The sequence below is a fragment of the Parastagonospora nodorum genome, assembly GCF_000146915.1.
Source record: "Parastagonospora nodorum SN15 chromosome Unknown scaffold_6, whole genome shotgun sequence".
NCBI lineage: Eukaryota > Fungi > Ascomycota > Dothideomycetes > Pleosporales > Phaeosphaeriaceae > Parastagonospora > Parastagonospora nodorum.
The window spans coordinates 468,306-481,999 of NW_001884554.1; the positions used below are offsets into that span (position 1 = coordinate 468,306).

General features: G+C 52.9%; 8 protein-coding genes across 8 annotated transcripts; 2 read left to right on the forward strand and 6 right to left on the reverse strand.

Annotated features, from left to right (window-relative positions):
• Positions 1-794: 794 nt before the first annotated feature.
• On the reverse strand, positions 795-1,337 carry SNOG_04309 (hypothetical protein; the record flags this gene model as incomplete). The annotated part of the gene is made up of 1 exon (XM_001794675.1): positions 795-1,337. One exon carries the CDS (start codon positions 1,335-1,337, stop codon positions 795-797), a length of 543 nt encoding a protein of 180 aa, XP_001794727.1.
• A 1,072-nt stretch (positions 1,338-2,409) lies between these two features.
• Positions 2,410-3,237, reverse strand: SNOG_04310 (hypothetical protein; the record flags this gene model as incomplete). Its single annotated transcript, XM_001794676.1, has 1 exon — positions 2,410-3,237. The coding sequence occupies one exon, from the start codon at positions 3,235-3,237 to the stop codon at positions 2,410-2,412; it is 828 nt and encodes a 275-aa protein (XP_001794728.1).
• A 694-nt stretch (positions 3,238-3,931) lies between these two features.
• SNOG_04311 (hypothetical protein) lies at positions 3,932-7,167 on the forward strand (the record flags this gene model as incomplete). Its single annotated transcript, XM_001794677.1, has 3 exons — positions 3,932-4,303; positions 4,393-6,265; positions 6,320-7,167. 3 exons carry the CDS (start codon positions 3,932-3,934, stop codon positions 7,165-7,167), a joined length of 3,093 nt encoding a protein of 1,030 aa, XP_001794729.1.
• A 208-nt stretch (positions 7,168-7,375) lies between these two features.
• Positions 7,376-9,016, reverse strand: SNOG_04312 (hypothetical protein; the record flags this gene model as incomplete). Its single annotated transcript, XM_001794678.1, has 1 exon — positions 7,376-9,016. The coding sequence occupies one exon, from the start codon at positions 9,014-9,016 to the stop codon at positions 7,376-7,378; it is 1,641 nt and encodes a 546-aa protein (XP_001794730.1).
• Positions 9,017-9,163: 147 nt separating this feature from the next.
• On the forward strand, positions 9,164-10,183 carry SNOG_04313 (hypothetical protein). Its single transcript, XM_001794679.1, has 3 exons — positions 9,164-9,240; positions 9,302-9,753; positions 9,813-10,183. Exons 1-3 carry the CDS (start codon positions 9,210-9,212, stop codon positions 10,056-10,058), a joined length of 729 nt encoding a protein of 242 aa, XP_001794731.1. The 5' UTR covers positions 9,164-9,209; the 3' UTR covers positions 10,059-10,183.
• A 12-nt stretch (positions 10,184-10,195) lies between these two features.
• Positions 10,196-10,838, reverse strand: SNOG_04314 (hypothetical protein; the record flags this gene model as incomplete). Its single annotated transcript, XM_001794680.1, has 2 exons — positions 10,196-10,531; positions 10,584-10,838. 2 exons carry the CDS (start codon positions 10,836-10,838, stop codon positions 10,196-10,198), a joined length of 591 nt encoding a protein of 196 aa, XP_001794732.1.
• A 253-nt stretch (positions 10,839-11,091) lies between these two features.
• SNOG_04315 (hypothetical protein) lies at positions 11,092-11,918 on the reverse strand (the record flags this gene model as incomplete). Its single annotated transcript, XM_001794681.1, has 2 exons — positions 11,092-11,358; positions 11,475-11,918. 2 exons carry the CDS (start codon positions 11,916-11,918, stop codon positions 11,092-11,094), a joined length of 711 nt encoding a protein of 236 aa, XP_001794733.1.
• A 237-nt stretch (positions 11,919-12,155) lies between these two features.
• SNOG_04316 (hypothetical protein) lies at positions 12,156-13,613 on the reverse strand. The gene is made up of 2 exons (XM_001794682.1): positions 13,149-13,613; positions 12,156-13,105 (listed from the first exon to the last, which is right to left on the reverse strand). Exons 1-2 carry the CDS (start codon positions 13,500-13,502, stop codon positions 12,470-12,472), a joined length of 990 nt encoding a protein of 329 aa, XP_001794734.1. The 5' UTR covers positions 13,503-13,613; the 3' UTR covers positions 12,156-12,469.
• Between the last annotated feature and the right edge of the window lie 81 nt (positions 13,614-13,694).

The window sequence follows — 13,694 nt, forward strand, 5'->3', positions numbered from 1 at the left end:
AACCCGATACACTTTGCCCACCGTCATTGCGCAATCTTGGCCAACCGCCGACGGCGACATCATTGGAGCTTGGATCTAAAGTCTGGACAGGCTGCGGCTCCTTTAAACTCTCCTAATGCCCCCCCGGCGCATACGTAGTTGAGATAATTATCTCAGAGCGTGGTGCCAATTAGCTTCGCCATAACGCTGCACTGAATGGCGCTCGGCCTTGGAACACAGTCAGCCTCCTTCCCAAGCGTGCATCCTGGACACATTAGCCCTTATTTGCTCTTGTAAGAGTACACTGCCCATCCTGGAAGATATCCAATCCGATCGCTCGGAAGAGGCATTAGTCCAATCATAGACAGCGGTTTCACGCATCCGCTGGGGAGCCACGCGCAACGTTCCTGCGCCTCGCGCGGTCTTGTGTAATGTTTGTGGCCGTGATGCCTCCTGAGCTAGTCTGATGCATTCTCCGGGGATACTTCGCAAGTCTGCCTCACACTCGACTTGGCTGTTGGTTGGCGACCCGAGGAGGAGCCCATCACCCTTTTGTTAACACCAATAAAGCCTCGCAGATTACCGCGACGTTGAGCCACGGCATGCCTTACCGACTGCCCCAAGCGCCAAACACCTCGCCGAACTGTGGCAGGTGGCCTCACCGCTTGGGTGTCACACAACGCTTGCACTACATCGCATGGAACGACGATCAGCCTTCGCTGTCAAGCTGCAATGCAAGGTACGGGTGTACAATTCGGTTCCAATGAACAGGTAAACAATACTTTTCATCATTGATCATCCCTTCAAACTTGGACTCAAAACAACGGATCTTCTTGCGAGATCGGCTTCAAATTACCCTTGCCTTTGAACACCTCCAAAATAGTCCCCTGTTCGCTCAACATGAACCGACTAGCCTGATTCCCAATGTCTGCCAGCTTTCTCCACCTCTCGAGATCCTCCTTGTTTCTCTTGTCTCCATGAGCTTGTTTATTCTCCTTCCAATGTCCCTCGGAGAACGCGATCATGCTTGTCATCTTCTTCTCTCTTATGTCGTAGACGACTGAAATAATGCTGCCGGTCTCTTCGAGCCAATTGACCTGCCAAAGCTCACCAGGGCGGATACATTGGTAGGTTGCTCGCTGGTAGTTTTGTCGACCAGCCATGGGTCCGCCATGGATTGCGTACATCACAACAGTGTCGGAGACGAACCACATCTCGTATCGCCATTTTTCTGGTTTGCCTTCCCGATCTTGCGCATCGTAGTCGTATACCAGATGGGTATCGCGGATATCTTCATCGAATGATTTGTGAAGTGGGGTGTTGGTCAAAAAGTCGGGCAATGTGTCTCCAGGTGCCATGATGCTGTGAGTTGAGTGACAGTTCTGGAGGATGAGTAGGTATGGGCGAAGCACGGTTTTATATCTGATCGAAAGACGTGGATCGGATCGGATCTCATCTGCATCTGCACGTCGGGACGGCAGTACCCAGATCCATCATGCGGAGACACTTTCGTCGGCTCTGAAAGTCGGTAGACAGGATTACGACCGACATGGCGCCTTCTGTGAAATAAAGCTACAGAATGTCTCTAGTCTGCTTCGTACGAGCTACGGCTTAGAGACTCGGCAGATTTGATGGCCAGGTCTCGTTTCGGTGAGTTCCATGGATAAGCTCGGATAGAGAAACCTATTTCGCAATACCACAAGTCCTCAGATATTCTAGTACTCCTACTGGCTCGAAAGTTACGTCAGCAATGGTCGTTGTTGAACATTGCCTAGATGGTGGATGGGATTCGAAGACGCCCGTGCACGCGCTAGTGCTTTCCGAAGACCTCGAACTTTTCTTTCCCTCTCAACACCTCGAACCAAGAACACGCGCAACGCGCACCATATAGGATCGCAGCCGCACGTTCTGACCAAGGGCTCATCCAGTCCATGCAGCAAATCCTTTAGGCCCAGTCACTAAGCAACAGGACTGTTCGAGCGTCGTCACAAGCACAGGTACGTCGCGACTTTTCTTTCTTCACCAATCACGCTACATGATGACACGTACATCGACCATTACATACTTTAGGAAGAGCCGGAAAAGGTATGGCTAGCATCGACATATGTTACGCCGTCGCTGCTTATAAACTTGGTCTCTGAGAAGCGGAAATTTCACTCGGTGCTTTGCAAGCTTTTCATGGAGAAGATGCTAACGATCGAGGCATAGGTTCATCACAGCTGCTACCGACGCGCGATAGACCACGATGATAAGAGCGCTTCCGCGCATAGGAATTTTGCAGTTGACGATACGCGATCAGGCAGACAACACGGCACCACGATGCACTCCCATGTGCAGCACATCGAGCACCGTACAAGCATACACATGTAGGCAGATAGTCAGAATGATAAACAATACTACGTTGAAGCATAAACTACAATATGGATCGCATCAGAACAAAACACTATCGTATCGCAAGAAGGCGTCTATATCCAGGTCAAGTGTTGACACGACCGGCATTTTCTCTATCGTGGGCCACATTGACGAAGGCGCTGATGCATCTTGGAGAGCGTTGGCAAAGTCGTCGTTTCCCAAGAAGTTTCCTGCAGCCGGCTCATAACCCGAAGTCCACAGCTCATACATGATAGTCGTGTCGATTGCGTTGCCATGACCCATTGAGACCGGCTCGGACGCGCCAGTCACCAGATTATATCCTATCGTTGCACCTGCGTCGGTGTCAAAGTCGACGAGCTCGCTGAAATTGTTGAAGTCGAACAAGTCCCACTCGGCGGCCTCATAATCCACCACACCTGCTGGGCTCGCAGTCATAGCTGGAGTCGTAGTCGAACTACTCTGCGGCGTCATTCTCGCCTTAACCCACTCCTTCGGCGTCACACCCATCTTATCCTTGAAAATCTTATGAAAGTACCTCGGCGTAAGCCCAACTTTCTTTGCGAGATCCTGCAGCCTCAAAGCCTTTGGGTCTTCGTCCTTGACTGCTTCATCAATGAGCACGCATGCTTTCGCAACGGCTACTTCCTGTGGGTCCTCGAGAACTGTGTTGGGCTTGCACCTCTTGCAGGCTCGGAAGCCATCTGATTCTGCTTCCAAGTACGTCTTGTAGAAGCCGACGTTTGCGCGCCGGGCCAGGCGGGCGGGACATGTAGGGCGGCAGTAGATGTTGGTTGATCTGACAGAGTAGACGAAGTGGCCATTGGCTTGTGCATCTCGAATTGTGAGTGCGCGCCATCGGGCTGCGTCGGTGGTGTATGCCATCATGTCTAAGGTGACTCTTTGCGACTTTAGTTCGCTACTGCTATATCAAGCGGAATCGATCGGTCGATCCTTACTTTGCGCTTTGTTGAGATAGTCTGGTTGACTAATCGTGGTCCTGGGTTGCGGCCGGTGACGCTGCAAAGTAACGGCTGTGAGAACAGCTTCGGATGGCTTTCTTGGTTCTCGAATGTCCGGGAATTTTCTACCAGTGCGTCAAGAATGCTAGAGATAAGCCCTGATCATATACACGAACTCATCGACAAAGCCGAGCTTGTGTCGTCAGTCTAACGGCTCGTCAAGCTCTGATTGGTCACATTGGAAGCAGCTTTTCAAGGTACTACTAACGTCTTACATGTGCAGATAACAATGCTAGTACGTCACTGCATGTATGCGATATGAAATGTAACTGGAACAGTATCATCCTGTCGAGCGCTCTGAGACTTTCGGTCCCGTCACATGACGACGTGACCGCGACGCGATGGCTCTTTCCCTCCAAGCAGCCCAACAGACCGTAGAGAGAAGGCACGATGGGATCACTGACTATCCTGCAGCGAAACACCATGGACATCACTTTCTTTGCATCTTCACACCTTCAACCCACGGCATGCAATCGCTTCCCATCTGATCGATGGCAGAAAACCCACCGCCCACTCCGGTGCCTAGCATTGCGGCGCTACCACCAACCACAGCAAGACAGATGGGCTCAGGCCAAGTACTCGTTGATCCTAGCTCGCTCGTGAAAGAGCTCATTGACAATGCGCTCGATGCCAGGGCCAAAAGCATCTTCGTGGACATCACGGCGAACACTATAGACTCTATCCAGATCAAGGACGACGGTCATGGCATTCCAGCTGAAGATCGCGCTCTTGTATGCCGTCGCTATTGTACCAGCAAGATCAGATACTTCTACGATCTGAAGGAAGTGGGAGGCAAGTGGCTCGGCTTTCGTGGTGAAGCACTGTCTAGCATGGCTGAGATGAGTGGCACGCTTGCCGTCACCACCAGAGTGGAGGGTGAGCCGGTCGCTGTGAAGCTCAAGTACGGTAGAGATGGCGAGATTGAAAGGGGAGTCCGGCCTTGCTGAGCACACTGACATGGGAGACTAACATACTATCCAGCACTGAACGCGACTCGCATCCAGTCGGCACTACTGTCAAGGTCACCCAATTCTTCGAGTACATCCCGGTACGCAGACAGACAGCTACTAAGAACGCAGCAAAGTGTCTTGCGAAGATCCGACGCCTTGTGCAAGCATATGCACTTGCCAGACCTGCCGTGCGCTTCAGACTCCACGTCCTCAAAGCCAAGAACAACAAGGGCGACTTCATCTATGCTCCCAAGACTAATTCGAATATTGAAGATGCTGTCCTGAAGGTGATCAGTAAGGACTGCGCCTTGCAATGCGACTGGACAGCCCTTGAAAGTGATGGCTTTGAAGTCCACGCATTCCTACCGAAGCCCACTGCAAATGAATCAAAGATTGCCAATTATGGCGCTTTCATCTCAATTGACTCCCGGCCGGTTTCCAACAGTCGTGGAACTATCAAGCAAGTTGTGGCTGCAGTCAAGGAGCGATTGCGGAAATCAAGTCAGTCCCTCACGGCGGCCAAGGACCCTTTCTTCTGCATGAACATCATCTGCCCACCTGATAGCTACGATCCCAACATTGAGCCTGCAAAGGACAATGTCATGTTTGAAGACGGAAAGGTTGTACTAGATGCGGTCGACAAGTTATTGAGATCATACTACCCTGAAGCCATGGAAACGGAGGTCGAGCCGCCGATACCTGGCCAGCAACATGCGCAATCCGACTTCGAGGATAGTTGGAACCCTATGCCGAATCCTGTACATCTTGAGCCCACGGCAGAGTTGGTTGGAAAGTCAAAGCTGGACCAGCAGTCGAAGGACCCTAGATGGCGTTCCAGCATGTATGGCATTGATGAGGACGATCTGGAGCATCTGCAGGAAGACCAGCCTATGGTCATCGAAGAAGAGGAGGGTCGACGTGCCGCTGATATCTCGAACCCTTGGACCGTTGCGCGCATGAATTCTATCATCAAGCCAAAAGTTTCAACGACCAATGGTCAGCTACCTAGTCCAGTGAAGAGTAGCGGCGATGTAACTATGCAGCCCAGCTCACCATCGGTTGCGAAGACGCCGCTTCGAAAAGCCCAGCCTGAGCCGTTGACTCCACAGACGTCCTCAAGACCAAGTCCGGCATCACTGCTCGACAACGAGCTCGGAAACAGCTTGGAACCTTTCTCCCGATTCGATCCTGAAGACGAAACATTGAACGTGTCTCGTGACAAATACACAGTTACAGGATATGCTGGATTTCAGTCTGGGTTGCCACTTTCTGAGCAGACTGGTGCAGAGCAGGCGAATAATTTCCCGGGAGCCAAACAACCTAGGGGCGGACAGTTTCCTATCCAGGTAACATCAGCTGCCCCAAGAGGAAGACAACGAAAGCCTACACAAAATGATGAAGTGGAAGGGCCAGATGATACGTGGTTCGGACAGCCAATGCGCGGCTCCCAGCCTTCACAGCCAACTCGTCGACAGAAGAGGCGTGGAGAACAGGGCCCTTTATTATTTGCAAGCAATATGACGTCGAGCCCGCGAAGACCAATTCTGGCAACAGCCAAGAGGATATCAGATGGCCAACTGTATTCCGAGGATAATACTGATATCCGCAGCTTCTTTGGACAGAGGGAGAATGGTCGTACAGACAGTGATGGACGTCCCACCAAGGGACCATCATTTACTCCGATCAATGCCCAGCCAACTGCAGCAAGTCCCATATCACAGAATGTTCAAGATCCCTTTCGACCACTCACGATACGGGAGCGTCCAACTTCGCAGCCTATATTCTCTAGAGTGAGCCCGGTCGGTCCAAGAGAGACTAGGAACGAGTCGCGCATTCATGCCGAAGACGCCACCAGCGCTCGACGTCGTAACAATGGCGAACAATTTGACGTATACGACGAAGACCGTTTCCAATCTCCCATGCCTCGACCTTCATCGGCAGGTAGTGAGCGTCCACCCTTAATGCCCATCCGATCCAATGGAGTACGAACAGCCCTAGATCTCTACAGCAACGACAAGCCAACACACAACTCGCGCGACATGACTGCCTACTTCAAAGCATACCAGGACCGCGAAAATGCCCCAGCTAACGGATCTACAAGCTCTATCCACAGGCATGAACCACGCGTCGCTCCACCCCACGAACTCACGAGCAAGACTCGCCGCCAGCGCCGCCGCACCACAGATGGCGTACAACGAACCAAGTCCTCGAAGCTGCCCCTCGAGCGTATTCCACATAGCTACCATATTCAGGACATCGTCTTGACCATACATTCGAGTGTGACATGTATCATTCAGAGCTCTCGCAAGCTAGATATGCGCTGCAATAGTCTGGACTACAACTACTCCGCCGAGGACGCGTTTGACGCTTTCACTGAGCCGGTGTCTGAGCGCAAGATCGTGGCTTGGGTCACGGAGTTGGATACGACGCTGAATGAGTGTTTTGAGCAGGTGCCGTGTGCTGATGTGCGCTCGGTGCTGCATGAAGCTATTCAGAGGGGACTGGATGCAAGGAAAGTGAATGAGGACATGGAGATTGTGCAAGCGCCTGCGCAGACACTGGGAGTAGTTCAGGACTCTGGTGACAACGACCGCAGGGTTGCAGAGCCTAATCGTCGTGTCGCCACGCCACCAGATAAGCCCGACCTCGCGGAAGCTGTGACGAACGAGTCCGGAACAACTCACTCGACTTCACTGAAGGCGGAAGACGAGGGGATGTCCGACTTTGACATGTCGCAATTCGTGGACTTCGACATAGACGCGGTTGAGAATGACGCGGGTCCATCGAAGAATGCCCGCAAAGAGTTCGGAGAGGATGTTGAAGACGACATGCTGCTGGATTTGTGAGTATGGCGAGGGTGAGTAGGTGGTGGAGCTGATCTATGTTGTTCAAATCTGGGGTAAAAACAGAAAGGGGTAATATGTGTATCCCCGGTCGCAATGATGGACACGATTCTCAACGCGTAGCACAAGATACCGGTTCCATGAATGGAAATAGATGATTAATTCCATCGAACACGTGATGCAAGCAGGTTATCATAGTCTCAAGGCCAATCTATCTTGCCTCAACAACCAAGCCGAACAACGCCCCCATGTTCCCCATTCCCTCCTCCGCCGTGAAAATCCTCTTGGGAATCTCAAACTCGACCTCCGGATCCTTCTTCAACTCCCTATTCAACTCGCCATCCAGCAGCGCGGTATAACTATGATCCAAAAAGTCCTCGAGGTTATAACTCCTCTTTGTGAACTGCTCGCTGATAATCTTCGCCAGCGTGGCGACATTGGGGTGATAATGCGCCTGCAAGGCTTCTAGTTCCCACACACTTGACTCGATGGCGTTGGTCAGCACGGGATCTGGCTCGGCCATGCTGAACGGGTCGTCCATACCCATCTCGTCGAGGGCGGAGAGTTGTGCGGGGGAAAGTTTGCGGTGCATCATGAACGTGCACGCCGGGTGGCGCTTGAACATGTTGTACACCCAGGGAATGACGACGACGATGCCGGCGGGCGGACCGTGTAGGGCCAGGCGCGAAAGGCGCTTTATAAAGCTCGCGACGAGCGCGGCGGGTAAGTGCGTCGAGGACATGAATGTGTCCAGCAGGCGGAAGAAGCGGGAGCGGTGTTTTGAATGCAGAAGGCCGTCGTCGAGAAGCGAGTAGAGTTTCAGGTAGAATGATGGGTAGTCGAGGTTCTTCTCTGATATCAGGTAGTACAAGCCTGATAATGCGAGGAGGGACGTTGCGCCGCCGACGTTGTACGAGTCGGTGAGGAAGTCCATGAGCATCTCTGGTTGCTGGAACCATGGAGCGATTTGGTGGGAGAAGGATGAGAGGATGGTTTTGCGTTGGTCTTTCGAGAGGCCGGCGCGCATTGTGGCTAGCCAGGCTTCTTGTGCTTTTTCCTTGTAGGCGCGCAGGGAGGGTATGGGGCTCTTTGCTTTGGACTGTGTGTGGAAGTTTTGGATCTCGGATTGGGATTTGGGGACTTCGGAGAGGGTGGAGAGGAGGGAGAGGCAGTTGGCTGCTACGAGGTGTCTGGTGGGCATTTCGAGGTCGAGATCCATGACGGTTTTGATTGTCTGGAAGGTGTGGTATCGTATGTCGTCGAACTGCTTGAAGTATTTTTCTGCAAATTCGTCTCGGTTGGGATCGTCCGCGGGGAGGAAAAGCAAGGTCTCTACAAGCTTCAATAGTGGTCCATTCTTCACACTGTAGTTCTTGTCCGCCTTGGATTCTTCCTGCACCAAGCGCATCAGCAGTGTGAGTGCGACTGACTGCTTCGCTGGGTGGTCGCTCTGCAGGAAATCCTTCAATAGCAGGCTTAAAAACTCCTTGTATCGCTCCTTCAACCATGATGCAATCACTGCCTCTGCTTCGCCCATGCCCTTGCTCTTTACCATGTCTCCAGTCGCAAGCAGTCGTGAAAATACTCGGCACAGCGCAACGACGGCCAGTATTGGGGCTTCATTCTCGGCGTCGGTCTGTCGGGCTAGCTGCAACAGAGTCGCAATGTTGTTGTAGTGTTTCCGCGACTCTAGGATCTGTGCTTCGAGCTGTAGAATTTCGGCTTGCGGGTCGTCGCCATCTTCGCTGGGTGACTTGCGCCGGCTTTTCGATTTGGATTCGCGGCGTTCGGGCTTATTGGGGTCTCTTTTCCTTTTCACGCCGGCATGGCTGGCTGCGGTTTTACCTGACATGATTCTGTGTATGTCGAAAACGAAAGTTGCGTATATTTCGAGTTCGCGCGGTGAAGTTCAGGAACTTTTTTGATAGTCACCGGCCGAACTTCGGGCCGTGCCTTCCTTGGCGCAGCGCAACTGAGCTTCCAGCGAAAACTGGAAGCTCCGCATCGACGACAGCACCCCAAACTCTCCCCTCTCATCTCCTGCAATGGCTTCTCGTCTCGCTAGGAGCGCGGTCGGTTAGTACAGCCCCTCGAGCGCAAAATTAATGCCATTGGATCCCCTGCTCACCCGCAACAGGCGCCGCCCGTCTCCGCCCATCGCTCCCTCTCCGCAGCCTCCCATCCATCGCCGCGCAGGCCCGCTACCAGTCCAATGTGCCCCAGGAGGACCCCAAGAAGAAGGCCCAGTCGCTGATGGAGGCAATTCCCGTGCCCGGAAACAGCCCCCTCACCAAGGCCGCTGTGCTCTCCGCCGGTGCTGGTCTCAGCGTGGCTGCCATCAGCAATGAACTCTACGTTGTCAACGAGGAGTCCATTGTTGCGCTGTCGCTCCTGACCATCTTCTGGGCCGTTGCCAAGTACGCTGGTCCCGCTTGGGGAGACTACGCACAACAGCAGGCCGACAAGATCTCCGGCATCTTGAACGCTGCCCGTGCCGACCACACCTCGGCCGTCAAGTCGCGCATCCAGAGCGTACAGGACCTCGGCGGTGTCATCGACATTACCAAGACCCTCTTCGAGGTTTCCAAGGTAAGGCCGAATGGAAAGAGATGGATGTGGGGGAAGGACAATGACTAACATCCGCACAGGAGTCCGCCCAGCTCGAGGCCCATGCTTTCGAGCTTGAGCAGAAGACCGCCATCGCTCAGGAGGCAAAGACCGTTCTCGACTCGTGGGTCCGCTACGAGGGCCAGGTCAAGCAGAGGCAACAGAAGGAGCTTGCCGAGAACATTATCGCCAAGATCGAGAAGGAGCTCGAGAACCCCAAGACCCTCAAGCAGATCCTCGACCAGAGCGTGGCTGACGTCGAGAGGATCGTCGCTCAGAAGGCATAAGCGTCCTATAACAGCAATTGGTCAAGTTCGTTCCATGTTACATAAACCTGTGCAATAGTCAAGCTCATTCAATAGAGAGTACCCAAGGCTTGGGAAAAGGCCGCAATCCATCTGTTTTTGTTTTACTTCTTCTTTATTTACAGCTTTGGCACGTTTGCTGGCTCTAACAACCCGCGGATAGTCTCTGCCCATTTCTGTGCAACCTCTTGGCTGATCGCATTCTCATCATAGCTTACCCCAAATCCAACACAGCCAGCAGCATCTGTCGAACTGCCGATGAGGAACTCATTATCCCTCGCCCTCACACCCATCTTCAAGTCCCGATAATCCGCCACAAAGTCCTTTGTGTCATCATTCAAATCGTACTCCCCAGGCCTGAAATACGCCTTCAACGACCCCGTCGAGGAAACACCACACGTTGCCCCATACGTGCCTACCCTCGGCTTCAACGTCCCCTGCGGCGCAACCCCCGTCTTCCTCCCCTCAGGCACCCAACTCTCCACACGCTCCACCTGCGCAATATACCCCGTCGCCAACAGCCTTGCCGGGCGAGTACTTGTCAAAAGCACCCAGCGCCTGACCCCCCTCTTTCAACCGCTTCTGATACACTCGCAACTCGCGATTTGCATGCTTAGCAATGAGTTTGAAGCGCCCTTCAACAGGCAGTGAGGAGGGGAGAAACGGCATTAATATCCCCTCACTGAACGCCAGCATGCAGCTATCTGCGGGCGGGTTTGAGGCGAAAAACGCCCGGGGGTTGAGCGGGAAGGACGCGCCCATTGCAGGGACTGGAGATGCGAGATCACGCATACCGAGACTCGTGCATGGCCATCATCGAAAGGCCCGCGAGTGCGAAACACCCGGATCCGATCGAGACGTGTATGCTCTTGCATAGCGCGATTAAGCGTGCAGATGCGGCTGGGCTGAGAGATGCGGATATGTGTGCGCTGGATAGTGGCGGGAGGGATGAGGGCGTGTAGTTGAATACACGGGCGTATGTTGGCGGCAAAAGGGAATAGGTCCTTGGAGTCTTTCAGCGCGGCGTAAGGGGTTGGCGAAGGTTGGTGGGCATTGTGTGCTGCACGTGGCGGAGGACTCGCATTATGGCCCAGAACCAGCGTTGGCGAGCTGAACTGCCGGTGATTGCTGGGTAGAGATCCTCCTGTGCGGGCGGTAGTCTCGCTTTGATGTCTTCTGGGCATATAGCGGTCTCGATCTGCGAGATGATGGAGGCGTAAGGCGTGTTTAGTATGCGGATCAAGTGACTGAACCAATTATACGCCGTCAATCCATCTGAGATCTGGTGCGCGATTACTATCAGAAAGCGTAATTCCCAAGTCCCGCCCTCGCCCTTTTTCACCACGGCAAAACGTGGATCCTTGACAGATATTCTTCCGGCTGGATAATACGCGCTACATTCAATGCGTGGTGGTGTAGATCCAGCTCTTGCAGCGTATCGTCAAACCCAATGTCTTCTAGCCATATCATGTCCTTTTCGACAGCTTGGATGGCTTCACCCGCAGATCTAGGCGCGCAGACGACGAAGTTTTTCTTCCCGTTTTCATCCTCTTCAACACGGCTTTGCAGTAGGACGTGATTCAAGCGTAACAGACACCACGCCGCAGCCACTCTCTTCCTCAGATCCTCTCGTGACAGCGTATGGCGAATCGCGAGTTTAAAAGTAGCCGTCATGTCAGCACGGCCGCCATAATGTCTGGTTCCATCATTGTCGAAGAAACTTTCCACGATGCCGATTGGGCGTTTAAATTGTGTTTCTCCACTTGTAGTTGCGGATGATTTCCAGGCATGGGCGTTGTTGGCGTAGCGGTCCAGGCAGTGGGTGGTGTTTTTGGCGGACATTTAATGAGGTTGGAGACGTCAAATTCAACGTCTTTTGAATAGAAAAAGGTCTATTATCAAGTAAGCTAAATGCAGAAATGACCACCAAACTCATGCAGGCTGGGATTGTAGTATGAATGTAAAGAAAATGTGACCTGGGGTAATACCCTGTGGCGAATTGGGTGGAGTCATGACTCGTTGTTGGGTTAGTGTCCGTTTTTATTTCCGCCCAGCGTCCAATTCGATTGAAAAGTCTCCAAGTGAACTTGATTATTTCTATTTCTTTGCTATCTCTCATCGCTGGGTATCATTGCCGTACTCAATCTTTATTTAATCATGTGCCACTATGGGTCGGTAATGACCAGGCGGAAACATGGTTATCAACGACCGTTCCGGAGCGCAAAGCGGATTTGCCGGAACTTACTACCACAGAACCTTTTCTGCTTCCTGAAACATCTGGCATGGAATTTCCTTCTTCAGTTCTGCTCTATTCTTCGGCTCAAATGTTTTATCTTTTTCAAACGGCGCGAAGGTTCGCTGCCCAACGCTGTCTCCCTATCATTCATAGTGTCCTAGACTACATCTTCCATCTCCTCTTCGCCATCTGAGTCGTCTCCCACCTGGACCCTCTGGAGCTGCCGCCCGCTTGTTTGCTGGCCCAGCTGACGATCAGTATTGAACATTGGCTGGCGCTGCCAATTGCTAGCAAATGGACCTGACCGGACGAGCTGTGCAATCTCGGCGAGGGTCTCCTTGAGAAACTGCTCTGGCTGCTTGGTCCGCGTCTTGAGGGCCTTCATAGGCCAGTACTGGTACTCGTCGAAAGCAGAATGCAGCATATCGATGAGTTCCTCCCTTGATACACGGGCGGCCTTGTTCTGTTGCGATTTGCCCTTGACGGGTGGCTTGATGAAGGAATCGAAACGCTTCTGGAGGGTGTTGAAGTTGGTAACGTCGTTCTCCTTGGTGATGTTGACTTTGGTATGGTTGCCCTGGATGGCTGTCTTCATCTGGGCGGTGCTGAAAGCTTTATACTCTGATGTTTCGAGAGGAATGGCAGTGTAGTTGCGTGTCGCGTGGCCTAGAAGAGCTGTCTGCTTGGGTATCGCCTTCTTGTACTTGGTGCGCTTCTGTATACGCGACTTTTGATCTTGCGCCGCACCGTAGCCTCCCCGGTTGCCCTGCACCATATCCAGCGGGCTTGAATCCTGGCAAGTCCTTCTCTGAGAATACATATGTGTTTTGGAGTACATTGTCGGCAGTTTTTGTAGGGTCTAACTGGAAGGCAGACGGCAGTTTGGTCTGTGACCGCCATCGTTCGCTGAGGAAGACGCGCATCGGCTTTGATTGATCGATACCACTCGTAGATGGGAAGCCGACAACTTCTCCAATCTGGATCTGGTCGTTGTCGTTGCCTTCGGCCAAGTCGTCCCATTTCGAGACTGTATCATATAGCCAGGCGGGAATGCGCGCCAGCCATACGTCCTTTTGTGGGCCGTCTTTTGGCGGCACTGTCAGCTCTCCCGCCTCCTCGTAGAATTCGTCGTCCATGTAGAGGTCTTTCGACTCCATCTTGACGTCCGGGTCGGGCTTGATTCCGTTCATCGTGGCGGCGCGCGCTGTCTGTTGCGTGTGGGTAAGGAGCGTTTTACGGTGTCGCAGCGAGGGTGGATATAGCTGGAGCTTATATGTCGTTGTGCGTGGTGTGCGAGCGTGATAGGAAGGAATGTGATAAAGGGCGTGGTTTGTGTCGGAAGATCAAAGGCTACAGAGCCGCATCGAGCGCGAGAACCACGG

Coding starts and splice junctions, on each gene's coding strand:
- SNOG_04316 (XM_001794682.1), bottom strand. CDS start 13,502: ATGAACGGAATCAAGCCCGACCCGGACGTCAAGATGGAGTCGAAAGAC. Junction 13,106..13,148: donor CTACAAAAACTGCCGACAAT/GTACTCCAAAAC, acceptor AGGACTTGCCAG/GATTCAAGCCCGCTGGATAT.
- SNOG_04313 (XM_001794679.1), top strand. CDS start 9,210: ATGGCTTCTCGTCTCGCTAGGAGCGCGGTCG. Junction 9,241..9,301: donor TCTCGCTAGGAGCGCGGTCG/GTTAGTACAGCC, acceptor CACCCGCAACAG/GCGCCGCCCGTCTCCGCCCA. Junction 9,754..9,812: donor CCCTCTTCGAGGTTTCCAAG/GTAAGGCCGAAT, acceptor ACATCCGCACAG/GAGTCCGCCCAGCTCGAGGC.